The 25,046-nt window shown below is 37.1% G+C and overlaps 6 protein-coding genes and 1 non-coding gene across 8 annotated transcripts; 4 read left to right on the top strand and 3 right to left on the bottom strand.

Moving 5' to 3' along the window:
• Positions 1–2,236: 2,236 nt before the first annotated feature.
• LOC18587588 (protein SMALL AUXIN UP-REGULATED RNA 9) lies at positions 2,237–2,913 on the top strand. Its single transcript, XM_007011464.3, has one exon. It carries the CDS (start codon positions 2,294–2,296, stop codon positions 2,777–2,779), a length of 486 nt encoding a protein of 161 aa, XP_007011526.1. The 5' UTR covers positions 2,237–2,293; the 3' UTR covers positions 2,780–2,913.
• A 2,696-nt stretch (positions 2,914–5,609) lies between these two features.
• On the bottom strand, positions 5,610–7,163 carry LOC18587586 (chaperone protein dnaJ-like protein). The gene is made up of 3 exons (XM_018128321.2): positions 6,960–7,163; positions 6,558–6,689; positions 5,610–5,960 (listed from the first exon to the last, which is right to left on the bottom strand). The coding sequence occupies exons 1-3, from the start codon at positions 7,161–7,163 to the stop codon at positions 5,874–5,876; spliced, it is 423 nt and encodes a 140-aa protein (XP_017983810.2). The 3' UTR covers positions 5,610–5,873.
• A 229-nt stretch (positions 7,164–7,392) lies between these two features.
• LOC18587585 (Nucleotide-diphospho-sugar transferases superfamily protein) lies at positions 7,393–8,475 on the top strand. Its single transcript, XM_018128320.2, has one exon. It carries the CDS (start codon positions 7,393–7,395, stop codon positions 8,410–8,412), a length of 1,020 nt encoding a protein of 339 aa, XP_017983809.1. The 3' UTR covers positions 8,413–8,475.
• Positions 8,476–9,621: 1,146 nt separating this feature from the next.
• Positions 9,622–11,615, top strand: LOC18587584 (uncharacterized). The gene is made up of 3 exons (XM_018126539.2): positions 9,622–9,850; positions 10,213–10,468; positions 10,899–11,615. Exons 1-3 carry the CDS (start codon positions 9,785–9,787, stop codon positions 11,264–11,266), a joined length of 690 nt encoding a protein of 229 aa, XP_017982028.2. The 5' UTR covers positions 9,622–9,784; the 3' UTR covers positions 11,267–11,615.
• A 144-nt stretch (positions 11,616–11,759) lies between these two features.
• On the bottom strand, positions 11,760–11,887 carry LOC148760605 (small nucleolar RNA snoR77). Its single transcript, XR_016028766.1, has one exon. It is a non-coding gene; the product is annotated as a small nucleolar RNA snoR77 (small nucleolar RNA).
• A 1,593-nt stretch (positions 11,888–13,480) lies between these two features.
• Positions 13,481–23,337, top strand: LOC18587583 (L-arabinokinase-like). Of its 2 annotated transcripts, none has more exons than XM_007011454.3 (30): positions 13,481–13,621; positions 13,751–13,934; positions 14,024–14,131; positions 14,311–14,379; positions 14,582–14,665; positions 14,842–14,918; positions 15,090–15,156; positions 15,541–15,598; positions 15,699–15,766; positions 15,866–15,928; positions 16,467–16,520; positions 16,640–16,742; positions 16,824–16,933; positions 17,065–17,184; positions 17,683–17,739; positions 18,246–18,418; positions 18,502–18,670; positions 19,140–19,223; positions 19,378–19,503; positions 19,774–19,904; positions 19,977–20,058; positions 20,547–20,634; positions 21,090–21,133; positions 21,242–21,337; positions 21,426–21,502; positions 21,849–22,049; positions 22,196–22,361; positions 22,468–22,539; positions 22,635–22,838; positions 22,933–23,337. In XM_007011454.3, exons 2-30 carry the CDS (start codon positions 13,830–13,832, stop codon positions 23,056–23,058), a joined length of 2,982 nt encoding a protein of 993 aa, XP_007011516.3. In that variant the 5' UTR covers positions 13,481–13,621; positions 13,751–13,829; the 3' UTR covers positions 23,059–23,337. The 2 variants fall into 2 exon arrangements, with proteins under 2 accessions (XP_007011516.3, XP_017982886.2); XM_018127397.2 differs by having other exon boundaries at positions 13,503–13,649.
• A 4-nt stretch (positions 23,338–23,341) lies between these two features.
• LOC18587582 (AIG2-like protein D) lies at positions 23,342–24,905 on the bottom strand. Its single transcript, XM_007011453.3, has 5 exons — positions 24,696–24,905; positions 24,535–24,607; positions 24,371–24,463; positions 24,055–24,138; positions 23,342–23,612 (listed from the first exon to the last, which is right to left on the bottom strand). The coding sequence occupies exons 1-5, from the start codon at positions 24,845–24,847 to the stop codon at positions 23,481–23,483; spliced, it is 534 nt and encodes a 177-aa protein (XP_007011515.3). The 5' UTR covers positions 24,848–24,905; the 3' UTR covers positions 23,342–23,480.
• Positions 24,906–25,046: the final 141 nt, after the last annotated feature.

Here is a 25,046-nt window from a genome sequence, read left to right as displayed (position 1 = left end):
TCCTTTTCCTTGTGCTCTAAAAAGAATAGCTTGCTTGTCCTGACGCATGACTCAGGACGCGACAAGACCCCAACATGCGCCCCTGCCCCCCATACAAACCCATTCAATTTCAAAAACAAAGGAAACCAAGGATTGAGAATTTGGGATGGATTCGACAGTTGTTCCCAAAGTTTTGGATCCAACATTGGGCCCCCCAGAAATAAGCCCATTTTGAAAATCGTAGTTGCTGCTGGTATCACAGCACATGAACACAGCTGCAGCTTCCAAGTTCCAACCTTCAAGACACGTGCTTGTCGACTTTGCTTCAATGCTTCGATTTCTCTACATTTCTTTTATTTTATATCTATATTTTATTTGAAACTTTTAATTAATCCTGGCATGGTATATGGATCTGGTCAAATAACTTCTTCTTTTTTTTACAGTAATCAAGATATATGGTATTAATTAATGAAGTTATGAATTATGAATTGCAAAATTCTTTCAGTAATATCCTTGACATAAGCCGTTGAAGCAAAATTTTGAGTCCTTCCTAGTTGTATGACACTGACATCCCTCCAAAGTATACTCTGAAAATTAACAACAAGGTATTTATAATTAATTAGATAGAATCTTTTCACTTATTAGCTTAAAGAAATTAAGTTAGATAGGTGTGGCTAGAAAATTAAAATTTGAAACAGAGAGAGAGTAGATTAGTATTTAGTAGTCTCACCTAAAAGATCATACGCAAAAAGTCCAATGATCTATAGATATAGAATTAGTTGCAAATTCGGAGTGCTGTTAATAGCTATATGATTATGATGTACCAAATTTTTAGAATGTGCTATACAAAGAAAATTAAGACAGCTATGTTCTCCATTTAGTAGTATATTTGCTTAGTGTTAATTATTTGATTTGCCATTCATGTCTTCGTTGGCTTAATAATTCAACAATCATTTGGAACTTAATTTCATTCCATGAAAGGTTACGGATTAATGCTTAATTAATATTTACTCTTTGATTAGTTTATTATGGTCAGAATTAATGTACATAGCATTAATTATTTTTCGAGGGGTAAATTTATAGTTAGAAAATAAAAAATGACAAAATTTATGCAATTAATTCACTCTGAAAAGTATATATATGTAGGTATATATGCATCAAAAACTAAAGAAATTAGTTTAGATGAGTGCAAGATCACATACGTACTGATTGAAATTTGAAGAACCAATCAGCAGCAAATGTCAACTTTTGGTGTTAATTTTTCTCAATCATTTGGATGATTAGTAGTGAGTAGCATACTTGCGTTGCATGTGAAGGTTTCTCTGAATTAGTGGAAAAAAAGGAGCTAAGTAAAGTAAGAGCCTGGGAGTGCGGATCACGTTATCCTTGCCATTCAAGCGTTGCGTTGCCTCCTTGATTATCATGGTTTAATCAATTTGTGTTGTCAGGATATGTATTTTGATATTGATTGGCTGCATCTCTACTTAAACCTGCAGCAGGTCAGGCTAAAAGCTCAAATGAATGGAAATTTGTTTAAGCGAATGCCCATGCGGACATTTCCTAATGAATTCAGTTCAAGTTGCCACCTGATCTTAATTTCCTTCCATTGCGAATCCAGAAAGAAAGTCTGCTAATCACTGTGAAGCAATTGGTAGCCTTTCAAACCCGGGCGTAGGGTTTTGCAAACCTTAATACCTAGGGTATGGCGTAAATTGTGTCCTCTTTCACATGGGTTGAAGCAAAATGCAATTCCCTATTTCACGACAGTCTAGGCAAAGTGATGCTACTGCTAAATTGAATAATTAAACAAGTGTAGACTTGTGATATCATATGCGGGTACAGTTGAAGTGTACGAGGTGGCTTTGACTGTTGGGGGCGGTTTGCGTTGGAAAAATTCGTCTTTAATGACAGTCGGAGAATCTCAGTTGGAGGGCATTGTGACTATTAGTATTTCATTTAAATACACACATCCATGCCGACTGCTATTTCATTAATTAATGCAGCTTCTCTCTCTTTCCCCATAGTTACTCAAGTCTCAGGATAAAACAAGCAAAACTTTGATGGGTTTTCTGTTTAATAAACATTAAAACCAAAATTATAATATTAATAATCTATTCTTAAAAACGAAATAATAATAAAAAAAGGGCTTCTGCAGTTCATACGTGAGACTCGTAGAGGAACCCAGAGTGAGGTCCCAACCTCTATAAATTCAAAGCGCCGCTGCCCATTGGCATGAGAGCTGCATGCACATATAGCAACAGGCAACGGCAAGCGGTAACAGAGGAGGAAAAAGGAGAGCGGTAAGAAAAGTGCTATGGATTCCCGCAAGTCTAACAAGATCAGAGAAATTGTGAGGCTTCAGCAAATCCTAAAGAAATGGAGAAAGCTTGCGAATACATCAAAATCTAGCAGCAACTGCAATAGTGGCAGTAAGAGCATCAAGTTTCTGAAAAGGACACTCTCACTGTCAGATAACTCCGTCCGTGAAGCATCCAGCAATACCGTCCCAAAGGGCTACCTAGCTGTCTCTGTAGGAGAAGAGCAAAAGAGGTTCATTATACCCACGGAGTATTTGAGTCACCACGCATTTCACCTTTTATTGAGAGAAGCAGAAGAGGAATTCGGGTTCCAGCAGGCTGGTGTTTTGAGGATTCCTTGTGAAGTATCAATCTTTGAGAGCATCGTAAAGATGGTTGAGGAAAAGAAAGACTTATTCTTCATGCAGGAATCCCTGGGATACTGTGCATCAGAAAGTCAAAGAACTCCATCTCACCATCCCCAGAGCCCCTTGTGCAGATAGCTTGTTCTAACATTTCATCTTTTGTAACGTTTGCCACCTTTTGTTTTCCCTATGAATATTATAAGGTGATCATGTGTCATGTATGACAGAGAGAGGTACATCACATTGGTTGTTGTACGACTGTATGAGAAAAATGTAAGAATTGATTGAAAGATAGAAGAGAACTTCGATTTTGAAATTGACTGTCACTGTCTCATTTGTCCTGGATTCATAAGAAAGATCAAAGAAAATCCCGTCCTATATAAATCGTATAACTTTTTCCATTCATAATGATTTCCGTAACAAGGGTTTGGTTAATGACTCTTCAGTTTTTATTTGGTGCCAACATTGAAACTATCTCAGATGCTACTTGAAGTACTTGTACATTTGAAGTGCTGAAGTCCTCTGCCTCCCTCAGGGGTTGCATAACAAGAAGTCCTCTCTTGGCCAACGGGAAAACAGATTAAAGAAGAAAACAACGTATTTATTCAGGTTTCATAAGTTCTGCTAAACCAATTGCTTGTTAAATTAGAAGCCAAGATCTCACTAGCTTCTATCTTTCAATGCCTGTAAACTCTTATGGAGTCAGGATGAGGAACATTTCAGAAACAGCTTGTGCAATGTAACATAAAATTCTGTTTGAGATTTTGCATTATGAGTGGGGAGGGAGAGAGTGCTTCGAGGTTGAGTGACCGGGTTTGTGAGGGAATGGCTTCTTGCTTCAGGTGGCTGAGGAGTGTCCTAGTGTTTGGTCTGTCTTTCCTTGGTGGCTGTTTTGAGTTCGTTTGTGGAGGGCATAGGTTCTTCTTCTGCTGATTGGTGAAAGTGATGGTGCTGGTCTTCGTGTTGGCCGTGTCCTCTTCCGATGCTGGTGCCAGGTTCCGTGTTTGCCAAAGGGGAATTGGCTCTGAGCGAGTTTCGCTTTCCACCCCCCTGGCTTCTCTTCTTGCAGCCGGGTTTTTCTAAGTGTGTTTTCGGGGTGCTTTCTTCCTCTTTGATGGCTTCTGGGGCTGTTTCATCTTGACACCTTAGGATACTGTTTAGGGCAATGCTGCTTTGGTATAGGTTGACTATCATGTGATTTCTGAGCAAAATGTTCTGTTTTGTATAGTTTAGATTGTTTCTTTGGGTTCGTGTGCTGCTACCACTCTCTCGAGTAGCGAACTTTGTTGGAAAATGTACAAAGGCATTAACCTCACCTTCTCTCATATGTCACGAAGAGTCCTTAGCAGTTAAGCTTAAGACTCGAATTGGCAATTCGGTGAGGAAATTAATAAAATTCACTTTTCAAAAAAATAAAATTCTGTTTGAGACTGGAATACTAACATAAAGAAGATATAATTCTTTTACTCGAAAAAGCCAAAAGAGAAATGCTGCTTGATCAGTGGCATGTGCTTCTTCTTTCAAATTATGGCAATATCTTCTTAACCGTAAGTACCTAACAACACCCCCTCACGAGATGCTTTTGGGGAAGCTTAATGATATGAAGTGAAACTAAGTATACAGCCAAGCTAGATTCAGCAACAAGTACTGTACGGGTGAATGCTTACAGATTAATGTCCTGTTCTAGCTGTCTCTGATCAATATAACCGCAACCATTATTACCATGTGGGATTGTGTCCTTGTTACTCAAAATCGTTAAAAACAAGGACTAAAAGATGTATTTACATTGGCAAGTACAGTATCCAATGTGTCTCATTACGGAAATGATGATTTGAAGGCTATTCTATTAGCACTGATATCAACTAGAGCTGCATGATAAAAACTGAAATTCTGACACCTTTCTAACTCAATCACATGCGTCCATTCATTACAAACTCAAGGGGAGCATAGCTAGCCACATGACTCATCACCCTTTTTTAACAACTTAACACACAAGCATTTATCATATGATCCTGAACAAGAGTATTGAGTCAAATTCAACATGCTTTGGTAAGATCCAATGAACCAGGAACCCACCACATGACATCTAAACCAAAGGTTACAGGTATGTGTTAATCCCAAATTCATAACCAGAATTGTAGCTAGAACTAGCACTCCATATACTATATTACTGCACCACATGAATCACCAATTTGAATTAATTTAAGCAGTATTTCACCTGATTCAGGCCCCCGATGTGCCATCTTACCTTTCAAGACAATCCGAAGGGGTGGAGCACATGTAACAAATTTCTTAATTTTTCAGATTATGCGTTGTAAGTTTATTCTTCAATTTTAATACATAACCGGTGATGTCATGGCATATTAGCTGCTACAAAGTCTTTGCAGTATTTCTCCAAGTTTTAAGTTTTATAATGGTATATCATAAGAAAAAAGACACTGTGGGTTTAAAAGCTGAATCCAGATTGGAAATGCGTGGCAAAGTTTCCGAGTTAAACCAGCTTTCTTTCAAATAAAACTTTATGGAATTTGAAACACGGCAAAGATTGTCAACACTTCTCATATTAAGAAAACAAAGGGACAACTGCCCAGTGCCCATAAGGTTGTTTGACAGAATACGCTAATTTCTTGCTATCAAATAACTCAGTAACATGTTTTCAAACCAGAACACTACAAGTCTACAACCATCTTCACATTTATTCTGGTTACTTATGTACCTTGTAAATTTGATAAGCATTTGCTAACACCTTGAGATATAAAGATAATTCATCATCACTTCCCGCCATCACATTCAGCTCAGAAATATGTAAGAATCACTGTCACTACTCTGGAGTAGGTCCAGGATATATAAGCCTCTATTCTATGGTTCTGAGGCTACTGGCAACCAGCCACTTCAAAGACAATCCTTCAATTAACTTAAAACCACATTCCTAAAAGCTTTCAATCGACTTAACAACAACATTCTGTGATTGCAAGGAAGAACCAAATTGACTCTTTTATTGTACTCACTTCATTTTTATCAACAATGATATACAGCAAGTCAACAGTCACCCATCCAACAAATTTCACAGCTCATGATATGCACATTAGACATTAGTAGATGCCTCGTTTCTTCTTGAGAGTTTAAGAAAAATACAAAGGAGGACAAGAAGAAAACTGACATCAAACTCCTCCAAGAACAACTCCACAAGCACACTAGTTGAATCTTTGATGAATAAACCAGCAAGGTGTGCTCAGAAGGTCAACTCTTCACCGTCACTACTGTTTGGGAAGGTGACACACTTGAAGACTTTGCATTTTGAACACAGAAGATAACCAATCTGCATTATAATTTCAAATGTGGGGTTTTTGTTATTGATATCATCAGGTTGCTTGGGATGGATCCACAATAGCTTGTAATTTGGAAGGAAACATGGGGTATACCTAAGTCTGAATGGCAGCCACTACAAAGTTATAGCAGTATAGAAGACTAGAGCCACCAATATATTATATACATGATTTTAGGCACACAAAACAAAATTGAATGAGAGTTATTCTCCATTTTTTCTGTGGACGAGGAATCATGCCTTCTACTTATTCTTGTGCCCCATGTATAAGCCTACTTCTTGTCTTTCTATGCAACCATCCATTGATTTCTCTTTCTCACATGATATTTAAACCAAGCTATATATTTTAGCCTTGTTAACGTAGCCATCATCCGGCAAACCAAAAATATAATTTCTTAATTTACTTAAGCATCTTTTGTTGTTCTCAATATATCATTCCATTGAGCAGTTAAATCAGCTATGCATATCTTGTCTATGTGGTCAAAAATATAAAAAAAAAAAATGGCAGGCAACCACTATAAGTATCATAAACTGATACGTTAAGAAAAAGGTATTCAGTGGACTAGAAATCAGGAATTCAGGAATACGCACAGCTCTACAAGATGGGCATCGACGGTAGATCCGCTTGTTATCGGCTTTGACATTGGTTTTTTGTCCTTTACAGAAATCACAGAGCAACCATCCTTTACCATTGCAAGGTTCACACATGATCCCTCCATCAACCTTCAACACAACTGGAGCAGAGTAAGAACACACTCAAATGAGCCCAACTGGCCAATTGTAGAACAATCCCTTAGCAGGTAAACAAGAGGAAGAGGGCCAGCCCAATTTAATTGAACAATTAACAAATCACTGGAAAGAAGTATGTTTGATGAGGAAGCAATATCAGCGGAAGTGTGTTAATTATAATTCCAACAGGAGTGAAGTTGTAACAGTAATATGCATGCGGATACAGAACAAAATTGAGGGAGGAAAGCAGAGGGTGAGAATGACCTCTGGTTGCAGTTGCTGGTGAGGTGCACAATACAGGGGTTTGAAGAAACGCCTGGTCCCTGAACCTACTGCCCCTGCAGCTGCTGGCATTGGCATAACGATAGTTCTTACCAGATTGAGCATCGAGGGCTGTATCGTCATGCAATTCGCCATTATTTTATTTTTGGATAATATGCAGAGTGGAGGGCAAGAGGCAAGTGGCATAAAATTTTCGATCTGTGTCAGCAATATCTTATCTTAGTAATTAGTAACAGTAATTCCCAAGAAGAAGTATAATTCAATAAAAAGGCCTGCCTTTATTCCAAATTACAAAAACGCCACCAGGCAGGCAGCGATGCACCAACTCCACCGCCGTGGCGTGTTTTAGGAGCAACTTTGGTGCTGGTTGAGTAACGTGTAACGCATAGTTGCAACAGCCGGAGTTTAGGCAGAGATGGGGGCATATGCAGTTGCAGTCTTCCTCTCCGTCACGCTCTCCGTCTCGTTTGTGTTATCTCATCGTACGCTCTCTCCGACTCGGGACACAATCTCATCATCAGCATGCCACCCCAGCAATCAGCCCCACCCTCGTTCTCTCAGATCCTCTCAGTTCACAGTCCTCATCAACGGTTATTCCGAGTCCCGCCTCCCTCTCCTCCAATCCATCGCGACCACTTACTCGGCGTCCCCGCTGGTATACTCTGTGCTGGTCCTCTGGGGGAACCCCTCCACCCCACCCCTTACTTTAGCACAATTGGCCTACAATCTGTCAGTCTCCTCCACGGGCAGCGCCGCCATCTCCCTCGTGCCCCAATCCTCGAGCAGCCTGAACGCCCGATTCCTTCCGAGGTCCTCGATCCGGACACGGGCCGTTCTGGTGTGCGATGACGACGTGGAAGTGGATCCCAAAACGGTGGAATTCGCCTTCAGGATGTGGAGGTGGAACCCGGAGCGTCTGATTGGAATATTCGTGAGATCGCATGATATAGACATGACAAGGAAGGAGTGGATTTACACGGTGCACCCGGACAAGTACTCCGTAGTGCTGACCAAGTTCATGATGATGAAGACGGAGTATTTGTTCAAGTACAGTTGCGAGGGTGGGGCCCCGATGCGTGAGATGAGGAGGATGGTCGATGAGATGCGTAATTGCGAGGATATTCTGATGAACTTCGTGGTGGCAGAGGAGACCAACGCGGGGCCTCTGATGGTGGAGGCGGCAAGGGCCAGAGATTGGGGAGACCCGAGAAACGAAGGCGAAGACGGTGATGGTGGCGGGATTAGAGTGATGAGAGAGGTGGGGTTGAGCAGTAGGAGAGCGGAGCACCGCAAGAGGAGAGGGCATTGCATAAACGAGTTCCATAGAGTTTTGGGGCGGATGCCCCTCAGATACAGTTACGCCAAGCTGGTTTCTTCTGTAGCTGAGCAAGGGCTTTGCAGGAAAGGCGCCAATTTGGTGCCTTGTGATCACTGATCAATGCAAAATTAATGAGCTAAATAAAATCACCTTTTTTCTTCTTTTGGAAAATATTAATAATCACATTGTCTATTTTTTTGTTTATACTTGCTAATCCCATTTACTATCATAAAATGAATTACTTATACACTATGAATGAAGATGAGCCTAATGCCTAAGTTTTCACTTTACACTAATAAACAAAGTTTCCTAACCTTACTCTTTAGTTAAATGACTCTAATTAATCAAATTTAATCCATACGAAATTAAATACTGCTATTAATGTCACTAAAAGATTGATTAGTTAACATGAACAGAGTGTCCAAAACATAGTTTTTGCATGGTAGCTAGCTTAATATTCTAATAATCTATTAATGGAAGAATTTCACTATTCATAATTGAAATGTCAAAATGTTTTAAGTAAAATATATAAAGTTTAGAGACTTTTTATGTGAATCTATTTCAAATTTAATGTAAAAAAGTTTATATTTTTTCCTTTTTATTAAATTAGAAAAATGTTTTTCATTCCAAGATATATTAAAAATTGAACAACTAATACTAACATAATAAGTATCAGTATATAGTAGTGCTATATAGTATCATAAAGTATGAGAAATCACCCACCAAGAATATTGAATGTCCTAAAAGATTAAACTGGTTTGGTGATTAAAAAAAATAAAATCGACAAAATAAGTTGTAAACTGAAATTGAAGTAATGCATACTAATACAGAGAAGCAGCAAGTAACTTTCAGTTAAAATAGTATGATTAATTCAAAAAAAATATGGTTAAATCAATCAATTCGGTTGATTTTAATTATAAATTTTGTTCAATTAACTGAATTAATTTATTTTTATTTAAACCATTTACGAGTTATAACATACATAATAATATAAACATATTATATTATTATAATATATATATTAATATCCTAAAATGTTCCTATTCGATTATTAATTGGATTAATTGACTAAAATTTTATCTTCCATCTGTTAGATTAATTTTCACAACACATCTTGATAGCCGAATTAATTGTTTACACACCAACTAATATAGCTTAATAGTAAAAAAAAAAATGCAAAATGCTAAGAGACATAAGAGTTGAATAAAAATTACGGGCCTTGGAGGATGCTGGGAATCAAAAGGCCAGAAAATAGGCCTGCAGGTTTAGGCCCAGGTCTGTAGAGATGAGAGAAGGTAGTAGAGACTGCTAAAGAAAAGGAAAAGAAAAGACCGGGAAGGGACTGGGGACTGAGGAGGCATATTTAAGAAGCGAAAACGAATAATAACCAGGAAAACCAAGAGAGGAAGAACAAGAAGGCAAATACTAAGAATTCCTAACAGTGATTTTGGTGTCGACTCAATTCTCAATAATCAGTTTTTCTTTTCCCATGAAGCGTAAGGATATCGATGATGATTTCTCTTTCCTTCCACGCTCCACAAAATCTAGGAGACTGGTGCGTTTTTCTTCTTTCTTTTTTTAATTTAATAATTGTTATTTTTATTTCTTCCTGATCGATCCCTTTTCTATTTGCTACACATAACCTGTTCAAAGTTGTAGAAAATTATATTCTTCTTTTATCATTGTCGATGGCCTCATACTCGAACTCTGGAATTAGTTCCTTGGATGAATGATTTGATGATTGCTTTTAATGATTCTAGTAATACCATTCTACTAATCAATTGGACTTGGAATTGGGATTGAATTGAATACTTTGTATATCTTTAATTTTGCTTTTCTATAGTCATGCTTACTTCATCGCCCTTTCTTCTGGCAAAGACAAATTTATGATTCCTCTGGGCTTTATATATTGTAAAGGATGGTGGTGACTTGCTATCAATCATGGAGGAGGATCCAAGTACTAGGGTTCCTCTGCGACTAGAACATCAAGAGAGGCCCCTTCCAACCACTACCAACAATACCCAATCAAATGCCTCCTTTGTTGATACAATGCCTTCATCCCAAGTGAGCGCCATCCTGCTCTATAATTCATCCAACACCCCGTTTCTCAAATCTCCTACTTCAACAGACTTATCCATCGTCATTGATTCTGCCTTATATCCAGGTTTAAAAGGTATGTACCTCAGTCTCCATATTGTTCTTTGCGTGATCTTGTGCTGTAACTCACAATGCGATTAAATTTTGTTTGCTCTCATCATTATAATTGTTCTAAAATCTTCTGTGAATCACTGTTCTGATCATCCTACTGCTTTTATATGTTCAATTTGGGTCCAGCATCTGATACAACTCTTCCTATTGGCAGACAATTACACAGTACAAATTCTGCTTGATGTTGCTACTTCATGCTGTGTGTGTTAGAAGCAGTAAAATGGAAGATTCATTTGATGAATTTTTTATTTAAGCCACACGCAGGACTTGTTCCGTTTGCTTTTTTTTTTGTTCCTATTGTATGTTAATTCCTTTTCTATAAAACTTGTATAATTATTGTTACATTAATCTTCTTGTTATTTTCAAAAAAAAAAAATTAATCTTCTTGTTGGCAGATCGTTTACTTTATCCAGGGGATTCATGGGCAGTGAAATCAATGGAGGATAAAGCAACGGATAATGGAAGCAGCAGCGGACCAAATGACTGCTTGGCTGTTGTTCCCTGGGTTGCACCTCAACTTCCATTACCCGCTGGAACAGAGACAGAAATTACTGCCCCCTTGCAGCCAACGGAAGCAGAAGATATGGACAGTGAAATGATGGATGCAGAAGAGAGCAGTGTTAGTAACTTTGCAGGGAAAGGTTTTCAGGATGGTGAAATGGTGGAAGGAACTGAAGCATTTCAGCTGTGGCAGCAGCAACAGCAACAGCACTGTTTGATGCCACAGTTCCCTCAGAACATGAATACTCCAGTTACTTGGTAACAAATTGGTTGAGTTGCCTTAACGCTTGGATTTTGGTAATCTTGATTTGTCCTTAGTTGGTACATATAGAACAGAGGACATGGGCACTGAATACCCCTGAACAGATTTAGATGATACCCCTAGTTTTTCAGAGAGAAACTTGTGTAGATTTCTTGTAGGATGAATTTGTTCAATCAACATAATTGTCTGTACCGGCATTCAGCAGTGTATTATCTTGCTAAGGTTCTGGTGCGGGGAACTGTTGAGTTCTAACATTTACTTCTCAATTCCACAAATGATATTAGAATGCAACTTGAAACTTTGGGGACCCTGCCCCAGGTGGAGGTAAAGTGCTTATTTTGAATGTTAATTCTGGTTTAGTCCAATTACTCTTAAACAGATGTTCACCCCTTTGAGCAAACCATCTTCAACTTGATAAAAGCATTTTTAAATCATAAAAGAACTACACAATCCTAGACACAGATTCAAGCATTGATTGAAAAGAAAAAGAAAGAATGTACTTAGGCTTACTAGACCAGCTTCAAGGAATAATCTCAGCAAGTCTGAAGAGCAAAAGCAATATTTAATTTGCGAGCAGTTTAACACCCCCTGTTTGCCATGGTGAGGGCAAGGAGGCTGCCTGAATTACTACTCGCATATACACTATACTCTTTCAAAAGATGTACCAGCCTTTCTTACCGAAGAAATCCGCTAACCATAGCGAAATTCGGTGACAAGGTTGGCGAGTTTGGTATCGGGAGCTGCATTCATCTCCATGGCACGGTTTTGGTTAGCCAAAGAGCCAAACTCCAGCCCCGTTATTCAAAATCAAATCAAACAACATCCTACGAATGAATAACATAAACAAAAACAAAAACAAAAGCAGATGTGCTCTCTCTTCGTCTATGTTGAAAAGAAACTTCAGCTGCTATGCTAAACCTAATTTTAATTGAGCCAAGAGGCGAGATATCAAAGATGATTTATAGCCGCCAGGCATGGAGGATGGCGATTTGCAAAACCCTTATTCTGTTCATAGAACACGTACTGACGACCTTGCCCTCTACCAACCTCACGGTCAGTTCGGACTTCGGAGTCCAGTAGCTTGGCATTTGGATCCAATCAAGTGTAAGGCCTAAGGCTGGTTAGGTGGGCCTTTTACATTGATTTTCATGTTTTTTTTTAATTAATAAATTTATAAATTAAAAGTCAAATTTGGATAATTGTTGAATTTTATTATTATATATTTTTATTTTCTTAAATTTTTTCATAATACTTTTAATTTATTAAATTTTTATATAAAATAATAAAATTGATGAAAACTTACCTTTTACATTAACGAAATATTTCGATTTTGTTATTTTTATTTAAAATTTAACAAAATTAAAAATATATATAGTGGGAATTTTAATAAAATTAAAACGTAATGACATTAAATATAATATAGAAATAAATTTGATATTAATCTAATATTTGTTTTGCAAGTACTAAATGATATAGAAATCATTTAATAAGGAAACATAAACACTTATCATTAAAGCTAAATAATTTAGTTTAATCAAGTCAAAAATTAAAAATTTTAGAATAGGTTGAACCAAATTTTGTCATCATTAATGAAACCTTATTTAATTTGCACAGCTTAATTAATCATTATGTAATTTTAAAAAAATCAAATATGCATGAATAAGATGAAGACATAACTAGGAAAAAAAATTGCCTTACATCTACATTCTCAAATTCATAAAATGGAAATCTTGTAATTAATCAAAAAGTAGTTAAATGGATGAAGAAAAAATCCAAAACATATTGGATGAGTTTATCCATTATGATTGAATATTAAAAAGAGATAATTCCAATGAATCTAAATAAAGATTCGATTTTTTTTTTAAATTAACATTGTCTATTCTCATATCCTTATTTCTATCCCTTCACTTTCGAAATTAAAGTAACGTATGATTGGGCATTGATGATTAAATATGGGGGAGTTGGGAGAAAATGACATAGAAATCTAAGAGGCTTGTACGTAAATAAGAGGGAGCGAAAGGATGGTATTGCAAAAAGAGAAAGAAGATAAAATGGGATAACGGTTTTTAAGAAAGCTGACGTGGCAGTAAACGGATTATAACTCGGCACTGACTCAGTGATTACCGCCTAAAGTAAAACTCTGCCGAGAAAAAAAAAAAGGATGAAAATGATCGGAAGTTGTGGCATATTGAAAGTGTTTTGACGATGAATAAGAAAAAGTAAAAAAAAAGAAAAATATTTGAAAAAAAAAAACAGATAGAGATATGAGAATCGGAAAATCCGTGAAAGAGATATTATTTTTACCGCATACAACTAATATGGTAAAAAAGTAAATCCGTCTTTCTCCTGAAATGTGTGAGTCGTTACGTCATATCTTTATCCGGTGTGTAATGTATGCTGTTTCCAATTTTCTATGATTTTACGTCTCTGCATGATAGGTTTGATTTTCGATTTGATTTTGGTTGAGACTTTCTTTTTAAATAGGGAAAGAGCATTCGTATTCTTTAGAGGGGTGAGATTTGATCAAAAAATTTAGACGAGCAGAGAAAGAAAGAGTTGCAATATGAGGATTGAAGAGAATGGAGTAGAGTGTGCATCCATCAAGCACCTCGTCTTTGCTTACTATGTCACTGGTCATGGCTTCGGCCACGCCACTCGTGTTGTTGAGGTTTTTCCTTTTTCCTTTTCAAATTCTGCGTAACGGTTGATCCAGGCGAGTCCGCTGATCACTTACGGCTGTCAATTGATATCTTGTAGGTTGTTCGGAATCTGATTGTGGCGGGGCATGATGTGCACGTCGTCACCGGTGCACCTGACTTTGTTTTCACTTCTGAAATTCAGTCCCCTCGCCTCTTCCTTCGCAAGGTTTTCTAATTACTCAATTTTTTGCCCCTCATGTTCTTATCATCGTATTGTATTATACAGTATATAATAAAATACAATACAGATGAATATGTTAAGAATTAGACAACTCCTTCAACAATTGTGAAAATTATGTTCTGCTCCGTTATACTAATCTATGGTTCTCCCTATGAAAACATCAGCTAGTTTTAGACTGTGGAGCAGTTCAGGCAGATGCATTGACCGTGGATCGTCTTGCCTCCCTGCAGAAGGTATTTCAAACTTTCAATTTTATTTTTTATCGTTTATAGAACATAATGTTATAGTCCATCATTCTTTTCCTTCAATTCCATATCACTCTGAAAATTATTTAACAAATCTACAATTTTATATCCCCTCCCTCCTTGTTTGTACTTTTTTAAGTTGGGGTTTTTGTAATATTTTATAATTCGATTTATTTTTTTTATATTTTAGTATTCAGAAACAGCTGTGCAACCTCGGGATTCTATTTTGGCTACCGAAGTCGAGTGGCTCAACTCCATCAAAGCCGACTTACTGGTTTGTACTTTGAAGTTCATTCACTTATCAGTGTTTGAATCGAATTGGCACATGGAATCTTTCATATCACTATGTTAATAAGCAAAATGGAAAAGAGATGTAAAATTGTGTATTGTGGTAGCTAATATTTAACATGCCTTCCAAATTAAAACCAAGCTTTTGGTGAATGGAAACAGGTTTCAGATGTTGTTCCAGTTGCATGCCGTGCAGCAGCTGAAGCTGGAATTCGCTCAGTCTGTGTTACCAACTTCAGGTGACATTCTTTTCAAGGAACAAGTACACCTTTGTATAAACTAAATCTGTTTCAAACCCTTCATCCCTGATAATATGTTTTGAGTACCAGACGTTTTTGACCCTTGTGAAATGGTCAGAGCCTAAAATTTTATTGTCTGCATTTTTAATCTGTACCCATCTATGGTTGCAGCTGGGACTTCATTTATGCAGAGTATGTAATGGCTGCTGGATATCATCACCGTTCAATAGTTTGGCAGGTGATTAATATATTCCACTTGTTTGATGCATATATTCTATGATCATGGTTTTCTGCTTTGGTTCCTCTTTTCTGTTATGAGGAAGTTTTTTCCAGCTGCTAATTAGGTGTTTTTCCACTGAACTTTTTTGGCTTTAGTTCTGCATAGAGATATTCCTATTAAGAGATTACCATCTTGTGAATAGTAGAGAAATTTAAATCACATACTAAAACACGTCATTCAAGTTTTTGTATACAGTTGGTTGCTTTTAGGTCAATAACACCTTTAAAACATGTTTGCATTACTGATTGTTTGAATTCCAGACAAAAGAGTTGAAGTGTGAAATTTCTGTGACAATTATTTCAAAGTTTGTGATTGTGCTAATCTCTTTAGACCTTGATGCAGATAGCAGAGGATTATTCACATTGTGAGTTTCTCATCCGTCTCCCAGGATATTGTCCAAGTATGTATACAGACATCATTTCCTATGTTTTCATTTAGACCTTGATTATATATTTTTTGAAGTCTAATAATTGGTGTCTGATTGTCCCTTATTTTCACAGTGCCTGCTTTCCGTGATGTTATTGATGTACCTCTAGTTGTAAGGAGATTGCACAAATCTCGCAAGGAGGTTGGTACAAGGCAGTAACAATACCTTTTACATTAGATAATTTACATCTTGATCTATGTTTTCAAAGGATTGCTCTTTTTCCCTTCCTATTGGATCTAGGTGAGAAAGGAACTTGGAATTGGCGAGGATGTAAAGCTAGTTATTCTTAACTTTGGTGGACAGGTAAGTAAATTTATCAATTCAAGATAGTTTTCTCTAATTTTATTTGGACTATTTGGTGTAAACATCTATGCATGGGAACTTTTGGTGGAATTATATTTTGGCTTCTTCTCTCTTGGAGTTGAACTACATAATTTTTACCTTTATGCGTGTTTCTTAATCATTTTTTTGTTGTGACTTGGCTGGTGAGATCTTTTATCAGACGCCCATAAACATGAAGTATCATTTTTTTTGAATGATCATATTCAAATAATTGCTAAAGGAGTTGTTGGCAGTTCAGATATTGTTCAATTGTGCAAATAGTTTAACAGCTGAACACATTAAGTGCTTTTTATTTTCTGGATCAGTATACGAACTTGATATGCAGGAATTTAGCTATTAACCTGACTATCAATTAACGTAGAATACATTTATCATGTTAAAACTAGAGTAATCTAACAAGTGAAATTTGTTAGATAGTGTATTGTATGACATGTTGATGTGTCGACAGATGACTGTTTGATTGAAAAGTAAACGTATTTACTCAGTTGCTTACATGCAGCCTGCAGGGTGGAAGTTGAAGGAGGAGTATTTACCTTCTGGTTGGCTGTGCCTGGTATCTTGAATACTGCTTACATCTTTTGGCTGCACATTCAATTGTCTCTACGAATTGCTCTGATATAATCATACTGTCTGGCTTGATGTGGTAATCTTCAATATTGTTCTATGATCCAGGTTTGTGGTGCTTCTGATACCCAGGAGCTTCCACCTAATTTTATAAAGCTTCCAAAAGATGCATACACACCTGATCTTATAGCGGCATCTGACTGTATGCTTGGTTAGTAAAAAAATTTTTCTTGATGCAAAACTGTATTAGATGAGTGATAAGTAATATTCAATAAGATCTTCATTGTCTCAGGAAAAATTGGATATGGTACTGTCAGTGAAGCCTTGGCATATAAGTTACCTTTTGTCTTTGTACGAAGAGATTACTTCAATGAGGAGCCCTTCTTAAGAAATATGCTTGAGGTACCTTTCTTTTCATCACTTTTTTTGTTTAACTCACCTCTACATATTTATATCCTTATTAATTATCAAGAACTTTGAATAAATGAGAAATAATCAAGAATTAGATTAAGATATTATTATCTTCTACACAGTTTTATCAAAGTGGTGTTGAGATGATTAGGAGGGATTTACTCACTGGTCATTGGAAACCCTATCTTGAACGTGCAATCAGTTTAAAACCATGCTATGAGGGAGGCATCAATGGTGGTGAGGTATCTTTTTACTTTTTCTTGAGTTTTACTAATTTTCTAAACATGTTGCATATGCATCTGAGAGCTTTTAGTTATGCAATTATAAACAAGAAGACCAGTGCATGGCAATTAATCTGCTTTTTAACTTATAAATTTTATTGATAGGAAAGTCTACAACTCACTTAAAAATGATCAATTGGAGCATGCAGTGGGGAGATGAAAGCTAAAATATGAACCTTAAACTCTAGATATTTATATCCATTCCATGGAACGATCACCAACATTTTTGTATGACTTAAAAAACATTAAATTTACTGACATATCGACTGTTAGAAATAGAAATCCTTTTATTCATTTCAGTATTTTGATTGCATTGGTTGTTATCCGGTGAAGGGGGGGGAGGGGGGGGGGGAGAGAAAGGGGTGGGTTAGGTTGGAGGAAAATTCTAGGTTTTAATTACTAATATTGCCTAAAAATAATAATCTGGGGTAACTTGCTGATGTCATGTTAAAATTTTAGGTGGCAGCTCACATCTTGCAGGAGACAGCTATTGGCAAGAACTATGCTTCAGATAAGGTACATCATAATTGCTAGAACTCTGAACCTCGTTGTTATAGCCCCAAAAGAAACATCATACCTTATGTTGTTCATATTTCTTAGGAATACTAGAATAGAGGAATTGTGAAAAAATTCTAAGTTGAGAAGTTTTTCTTTCTCCTGCGGTTTTAAAGGAGAGATGTATTTCATGATTGTGCATGCATGTCAGAAGGGATGTTGTGTTATGGTGATGTAAGTGGCACTTTGTGGTTACAATTCTAAGAAAATAAGCAGAAACTAAATCATATTGACTACGAAGGCAATTCTTGTGGCTGAGATTGCCTTTCATGGAGTCAAATTTATATACTCTGGAACAGCAGAGTTATATTGGCATAATGCAGATAGGTACCAGCACTCATGATAAGCTAGTACAGCTTTTAAAAGTTGCTGCTTAGAATAGCCATCTAAACTGGTAATTCAAAATGTGTTTTAAGCAACTTTTGTTTCCCTCAAATGCTATCTGATTCATTTATTGCCTTATATAGTTGAGTGGTGCTAGAAGGTTGCGTGATGCCATAATTCTTGGGTATCAACTGCAAAGGGTCCCTGGAAGAGATGTCAGCATTCCTGAATGGTATACAAATGCTGAAAATGAACTTGGTTTAAGTACTGGATCGCCAACTTGTAAGATGAGTGAGAGCAACTCGATCACAGATTTGTGAGTTTTATCTATCTTAATTAGTAGTGATGATAAAGATGGATTCAATTGTCATTCTTTGACACATTTTGTTTCTTTTGTAGATGCACTGAAGACTTTGAAATTCTTCATGGAGATCTTCAAGGTCTTTCAGATACAATGAGTTTCCTAAATGGCTTGGTAGAACTTGACAATGTTTATGTTTCTGAAAAGAATAGTGAGAAGCGCCAGATGCGTGAACGAAAGGCTGCTGCTGGGCTTTTTAATTGGGAGGTTATGCTCATTCTAACTAAAATTTATTCATTTTACAATTTCAACAAAATTTTCCTATCCTGTATATGCCTTCCTGATTGCATTATTAGCAACTGTCTCCAATGATGATTTTACATGATGTATTTTTTTATAAATTTTTTTGAGCTAGGAACATGTGAAAAATAATGTATTCTTGTATAGTCGTAGTATCTATCAGTTGGATTTTTAACCTGCGTATTAGACTTTTCATGCCATTGAGCAAAAAAGTTCTATTTTCATGCATTATATAAACACTGGATGGACATAAACAGTTGTTGCTTGTTTCAATCTTGTCACTTTTCAGTGTGGAAGGACAGACAGTTTCATTTTAGGCTAAGTAACTGTTTTTCTACTGAGCTTTCAAAACTGGAACGTGCTTCAGGCAAGAGTCGTGTTTAACTTTGAGACAGGCTTCAGGTTGTTGATTGCTTTATGTGTTATTTTTGTACAGGAGGATGTCTTTGTGACTAGGGCACCTGGAAGGTTGGATGTTATGGGAGGCATTGCAGACTACTCAGGCAGCCTAGTATTGCAGGTTAGATTTTTCTTTCTCCAGTTCTTACAGTTACTCTCTTATATGTGTGCCATTCTGTAGAATTTTGGTTTGTTTCTTGCCGCATGATTTATTAATGTATCCCAATGGAATTAATTCTAATCTTTTCTCCTCTTAACCATTTCTTCTCTGACAGATGCCTATAAGGGAAGCCTGCCATGTAGCAGTGCAAAGGAATCATCCAAGTAAACACAGGCTTTGGAAACATGCACTTGCTCGGCAGAATGCAAAAGGACAAGGACCAATGCCTGTCTTGCAAATTGTATATATCATTAGTTGAATAACTTGTTTCTCACCAACATGGACTGAATAATTTTCTTGTTTTCTGAGGGAATGATGCTGGCATGTTAAATAAAACAGATCTTAATCTTCCTTGCAAATGAATAGCCAAATTATGTGCTGGAAATCTTCACATTAGGCTTAAATCCTATCAAACAAAGTTCTTATCGGATAAGAAAAAGAATATACATGTATTTTTAAATAAAAATGCTGTACTAGTTGCATATTGCTAAGCTCCAATTGGTTGTATCAGGTATCATATGGTTCAGAGTTGAGCAATCGTGGCCCAACTTTTGACATGGATTTAGCTGACTTTATGGAAGGAGAGCAACCGATTTCATATGAGAAGGCAAAAAAATACTTCGCCCAAGATCCGTCCCAAAAGTGGGTCCTTCTTCTTGCTTGATTTATCCATCTTTGTTACGTTATATACTAATTATGTGTTTCATATATCAGGTGGGCAGCATATGTTGCTGGGACAATTTTGGTTTTGATGAAAGAATTAGGTGTACGCTTTGAGGATAGTATCAGCATGCTGGTAAGAGGGTGCTTTCTTCATTGTGTATACTGTTGTTGAATTGATATCTACCCCTTGGAATTCTCTTATGCTGCTGCTGTTGCCAACTTTTCTTTCTCTGTTTCTCCACATTCAACTATCTTTTTTATTAATTTGATTAATGTTTGACAGGGCTGCTTACATATAGCTTGTAATTTCATAACTTCAAGTTTACTTGAGATATGTAAAACTGTACTACTATTTTAATAGAAAAGAAATACATGAAGTATTGATGGAGCTGCTTATATGTTGTGTACTCAATAGAAAAAAAGGAAAGAAACGAATGCACAAAGTAGCATGGCATATGAAAGCGTTCATTAAGTATGTTGATCTATGAAGTGTGAATTTTTTTTGTTTTTGTATGAAATTAATTTTACAAGTTATTTAATCTGATAAATTCCGACATCTCTCTGTTATATATCACAAACACTGCTGCTGTTGTCTAGATAATTACTTTCAGCTATTTACAGGTCTCTTCTGCAGTTCCAGAAGGCAAAGGTGTCTCTTCTTCCGCCTCTGTGGAAGTTGCTAGCATGTCAGCTATTGCTGCTGCTCATGGTATTTCTAACATTCTCATTTCCCTTGCATAACTTCTCTGCTGTTTATTACATTTCCTCAGTCCTGTTTCTACATATTACAAAACTGGTTGTGTTTTTAGTTGGAAAGCAGTAGTTTGTTATGAGATACATGAGGACTATAACTACATAGAGATAAATGAATGAAGTCTTTCAGAAGAATTGGAATCTTTGAAGAGAGGATGGCTACTTTAAGAAAATAGATTTTGGAGTATGCAATGCTTCATAATATAAACTGTTCAATCAGTGAAATAATTGGAAAATTTGAAGCTTTTCTGTTTAATTACTAATCTTTTTCTCTAACCCTGATCATCTTGTTTATGTTTAGATCATATAAAAAAGCAGTCTTTCCTAGAGTTAGACCATTTACAGGCAGATAGAGTTAATCTTTATTTTGGAGTGAGATTTTATTTAGACCTTCATTTACATACTTTGCAGGATTGAGCATCAGTCCAAGAGATCTTGCCCTGCTCTGCCAAAAGGTATTGTAGTCGGGTGCCATCCTCCGATTAATATCTTCTTCTTACATTCCAGAAGAGATGCTTCAGGTATATATGTTGCTTTGCTTATTTCTTTGAGTTGTTTTTTAGGTGGAGAATCACATTGTAGGAGCTCCATGTGGTGTTATGGACCAAATGACTTCAGCCTGTGGTGAAGCAAATAAACTACTTGCAATGGTTTGCCAGGTAATCATCATTGTTGCTGCAGAGTAAATCTATGCAGAAGTTCCTTTGCTGGTTAACTGACATTCAAATCAATGGTTGTCTTATGCAGCCTGCTGAGATAGTTGGACTTGTAGCAATTCCCAGTCATATCCGATTTTGGGGAATTGATTCAGGAATACGGCACAGGTATTGGGTCCATAAATGCTCTGTCCTTTCTTTTTTGTAATTTTGCTGAGCTTGTAGTAGTAATGGACATTGTTTACAGTGCATGCTTGTTTTCTTGGCTAATTATGCTGAGTTGAAAATTTGACTATACTAAGACAAAGTTAGTCACCCTTCATATTTCACTCTAAAACATGCATAAAGTCGAATACCTTCCAGTTATTCATGATCTTTTAGTTATTCATGATCTTTTAATTACTCTAAAGCTTTTAATGGTTCTCACTAACTTCAGTAGCTATGGACCTACCTTTTCCTTGCTATAGTAATTCGCATTTCTTATTTGTTGGATTTTTTTTTTTTAATGCGGCAGTGTTGGAGGTGCAGACTATGGTTCTGTTAGAGTAGGAGCCTTCATGGGCCGAAAGATGATAAAAGCTATAGCATCTACTAAATTGTCTCAATCACTGTCGACTGCTAATGGGGTATCTCCTGATGAATTGGACAATGATGGATTGGAATTACTTGAAGCTGAAGCTTCATTAGATTATTTATGCAACTTGACACCTCACAGGTAATGGTGTTTTATAAGGCTTTCTCTTTTGTAGATGTTACTACCTTGAATTAATTCGAGAGTGAAGAAGCTATTTTTGTGGACAACTAGCAGTGTTGTTATGACTTAAGAAAACTTTGTCGTTTTGAGTTGGTCTTATGCTACAGATATGAAGCTCTTTATGCGAAGCTACTTCCTGAATCAATGATTGGTGATACATTTTTGGAGAAGTATAGTGATCATGGTGATACAGTTACAGTAATTGATAAGAAACGAACGTATGCAGTGACAGCTGCCGCTAAGCATCCTGTGTATGAAAATTTCAGGGTCAAGGTTTGTGATTTGACCTTGAGATGTTTGTGGGTGATATGCATGCATGCATACTTTGTTATGACACATGTTTTTCCCTTACCAACTATTCGCGTGCTTTTACGTGTAGGCCTTCAAGGCACTGCTGACGTCAGAATCTTCAGATGAGCAGCTGACGGCACTTGGGGAACTGTTGTACCAGGTATAGGCAAAAGTTTTTTAAAATAATTGTTGAAGGAAAGTGCGTGTTTAGTGGATGCGAAAGGTGTTAATTTGAAACCACATTTGCAATTGCAGTGCCACTACAGCTATAGTGCGTGCGGACTGGGGTCTGATGGGACAGATAGACTAGTGGAGTTGGTGCAGGAAATGCAGCACTGTAAATTAGGTAAAGGTGAAGATGGAACTTTGTATGGAGCTAAAATTACAGGCGGGGGTTCGGGTGGAACAGTGTGTGTGATTGGCAGGAACTCACTGGGAAGCAGCCAACACATTCTGGAGGTAACTAGTGTTGAACAACAATAGTAGAGTAATCCTTTTCTAGTACTATTATATATAGTAAGATAATGAGTTGCAAATTTGTGCATCGTTTCAGATTCAGCAGAGGTACAAAAGAGCAACGGGGTATTTGCCGTTTATATTTGAAGGGTCATCCCCTGGTGCGGGCAAGTTTGGGCATTTGAGAATTCGCCGCCGCCTCCCCCCGAAATTGTCCGCCTAATAAATTCATTTATTATGGGATTAAATTTAGAATCTTTAAAATAAAAAAATCTTTCCCACAGAGACAGACACATGTTTATGAGTAAATTGTCAACATGTTTTGGACCTTTTTATAGTTGCAATTGGTTTAGGCTGATGAAAAAGTGCGGTCTAGCTTCAGGTATGAAATAAGAAATGTAATTGTTTGGGCAGCCAGCCTTCCAAATGTAAGGATATGCCTTTGAGCTGCTATTTTTCATTTTAATCTCAACCAGATATCATCCCTTCCCCCCATTGATAACATCTTTCCTCTTTCACAAAAATAATGACGGTAATATTTATATCTTCCGTCTGCATTATTCATGCAAAAGCAAAACAAACTACAATAGCCGGCAGCAATGGAGGACAATAGAATATCCTTACATTCGGAAAAAAGAATGCATGTCACTTTTCAGCATCTTGGTGATAGAAGGATTCATAAGTGGCCACTCTTGCCTTTGATTCCGGCAGCTCCAGTTCTTCCATAAATCCACTAGTCATCTTCATAAAGCTTTCCTTATGAGCTCCTTCCCATTCCTTTTTAACACATGCAACAAACACAATAATTCACTACTTATTCACAAATTGCAAAGGAAACTATGTTTCACTGAATTTGGGGCAATCACATTAGCCTCTTCTTACCTGCCCTGCTTAAGTGATTGCTACATCGGATTTTCATTTTTTGACAATATGTTTACAGTTTTCTGGGGTAACATCAGGATGAAGGTCATCTGAACAATCACACACTGCTACCTCCTCTTCAAAAACATCAAACTAACACACTAGACTAGAATGCCAAAGGGCCATTCTATTTACCAACATAGCAGCTTGGAAGGAATTAAGGAACATGAAGCTGTGTGGACCTTGAAAATTTATAGTATTATTGCATAGTAAAATCTCAAATCACACTCCATCCATCTCTGGTGTCAATTATTAGCAGACTATATTGAAGAGTAGCGAAGAAGAAAACTGAAAATACCTCAAAGTCCCAGTGTCCATACAAGTTGGGATCATTTGCGTTGGACCAGACATAAGCGTGAGCTTGCAATTTATCGGAACTTTCCTGCATAATGCAACGACAGACAGTCTTCAATTTTATTTTTAATTAGCAGCACCGCAGATTGCACAGAATTTCTGTTCTGAAAACAAGAAGAAATGCAATAAATTTTCTTTTTTAATGAAGAAGGGTGTGTTTTGGAGTTGGCAATGGGCGTATGATGAATCAAGATATGAGCAATAGGAAGGAAGGTGAAAGAAAGCAAACAAGGTGAGAAAGATGTAAAAGACAGACTGACCAGCGAGGAGACCTCAACGAGGGACCTTTGGTACTCAACATCCTCAAATTCATCCAGAATATGCAATTCAGGATCCGTGATTCCAAACAACACCTGAAGAGGAATTTTAAGACTGAAATTGTGTTTCTTGGATACAAGAGAAAAAGAAAAGGAATGGGAGACACCTTGCCAATAACTTGATGGTTTTGGACAGGGAGAATAGCCGGATACACGCGTCCTTTAATGCTAAATCTATGGCTGCACAGCACGCAAACAAATTGTGAAAAAGCAGGGGGAAGAAGAAGAAAGGAATTGAGGGGAGGGGAGGGGAGGGAAGAAAACGAACAAGCCATTGAGAAGAGCAGCGGAGGAAAGGGGGACTCGATTCAAGAGGACGCGAACCACATCATCTGCTAATAGGCTTCCATATACGAATACGTTGTGCGCTGCTGCTGCACTCGCACTCGGAGTCGCACTCGCCATCGCCATAGCACTCATCCTCTCTTCTCTTTCCGCGCTCTTTGGATGATTAATTAGATTAGATTATTTGTTTATAAAATGAAAATCCTCTTCTCTCCTCTCCACTTTGGGCTTTGGATCCCTGCCAAGTGCCAACCTGCTCTTAACCGCAACATCAGAGCCCAAATACTAATATTTTACTATACAATTAAATCAATATTTGTTTGCTGTCCTTTTT

Source organism: Theobroma cacao, chromosome 9 (assembly GCF_053813885.1).
Source record: "Theobroma cacao isolate CCN51 chromosome 9, ASM5381388v1, whole genome shotgun sequence".
NCBI lineage: Eukaryota > Viridiplantae > Streptophyta > Magnoliopsida > Malvales > Malvaceae > Theobroma > Theobroma cacao.
Note: the sequence above shows the minus strand (reverse complement) of the source record. Positions and strands in the feature narration are given on the sequence as shown.

Bases quoted from the DNA above. Each gene is read 5' to 3' on its own strand.
- LOC18587588 (XM_007011464.3), top strand. From the start codon at position 2,294: ATGGATTCCCGCAAGTCTAACAAGATCAGAGAAATTGTGAGGCTTCAG.
- LOC18587586 (XM_018128321.2), bottom strand. From the start codon at position 7,163: ATGCCACTTGCCTCTTGCCCTCCACTCTGCATATTATCCAAAAATAAA. The intron at 6,690-6,959 runs GTCATTCTCACC...GTTGTGTTGAAG, and splicing joins ACCAGCAACTGCAACCAGAG to GTTGATGGAGGGATCATGTG. The intron at 5,961-6,557 runs GTGCGTATTCCT...ATTATAATGCAG, and splicing joins GATGCCCATCTTGTAGAGCT to ATTGGTTATCTTCTGTGTTC.
- LOC18587585 (XM_018128320.2), top strand. From the start codon at position 7,393: ATGGGGGCATATGCAGTTGCAGTCTTCCTCTCCGTCACGCTCTCCGTC.
- LOC18587584 (XM_018126539.2), top strand. From the start codon at position 9,785: ATGAAGCGTAAGGATATCGATGATGATTTCTCTTTCCTTCCACGCTCC. The intron at 9,851-10,212 runs GTGCGTTTTTCT...TATATTGTAAAG, and splicing joins CCACAAAATCTAGGAGACTG to GATGGTGGTGACTTGCTATC. The intron at 10,469-10,898 runs GTATGTACCTCA...TCTTGTTGGCAG, and splicing joins CTTATATCCAGGTTTAAAAG to ATCGTTTACTTTATCCAGGG.
- LOC18587583 (XM_007011454.3), top strand. From the start codon at position 13,830: ATGAGGATTGAAGAGAATGGAGTAGAGTGTGCATCCATCAAGCACCTC. The intron at 19,224-19,377 runs GTTAGATTTTTC...CTTCTCTGACAG, and splicing joins CAGGCAGCCTAGTATTGCAG to ATGCCTATAAGGGAAGCCTG. The intron at 19,905-19,976 runs GTGGGTCCTTCT...TTCATATATCAG, and splicing joins GCCCAAGATCCGTCCCAAAA to GTGGGCAGCATATGTTGCTG.
- LOC18587582 (XM_007011453.3), bottom strand. From the start codon at position 24,847: ATGAGTGCTATGGCGATGGCGAGTGCGACTCCGAGTGCGAGTGCAGCA. The intron at 24,608-24,695 runs GTTCGTTTTCTT...CGTGCTGTGCAG, and splicing joins GCTGCTCTTCTCAATGGCTT to CCATAGATTTAGCATTAAAG. The intron at 23,613-24,054 runs GTATTTTCAGTT...TGTGTTAAAAAG, and splicing joins ATGGACACTGGGACTTTGAG to GAATGGGAAGGAGCTCATAA.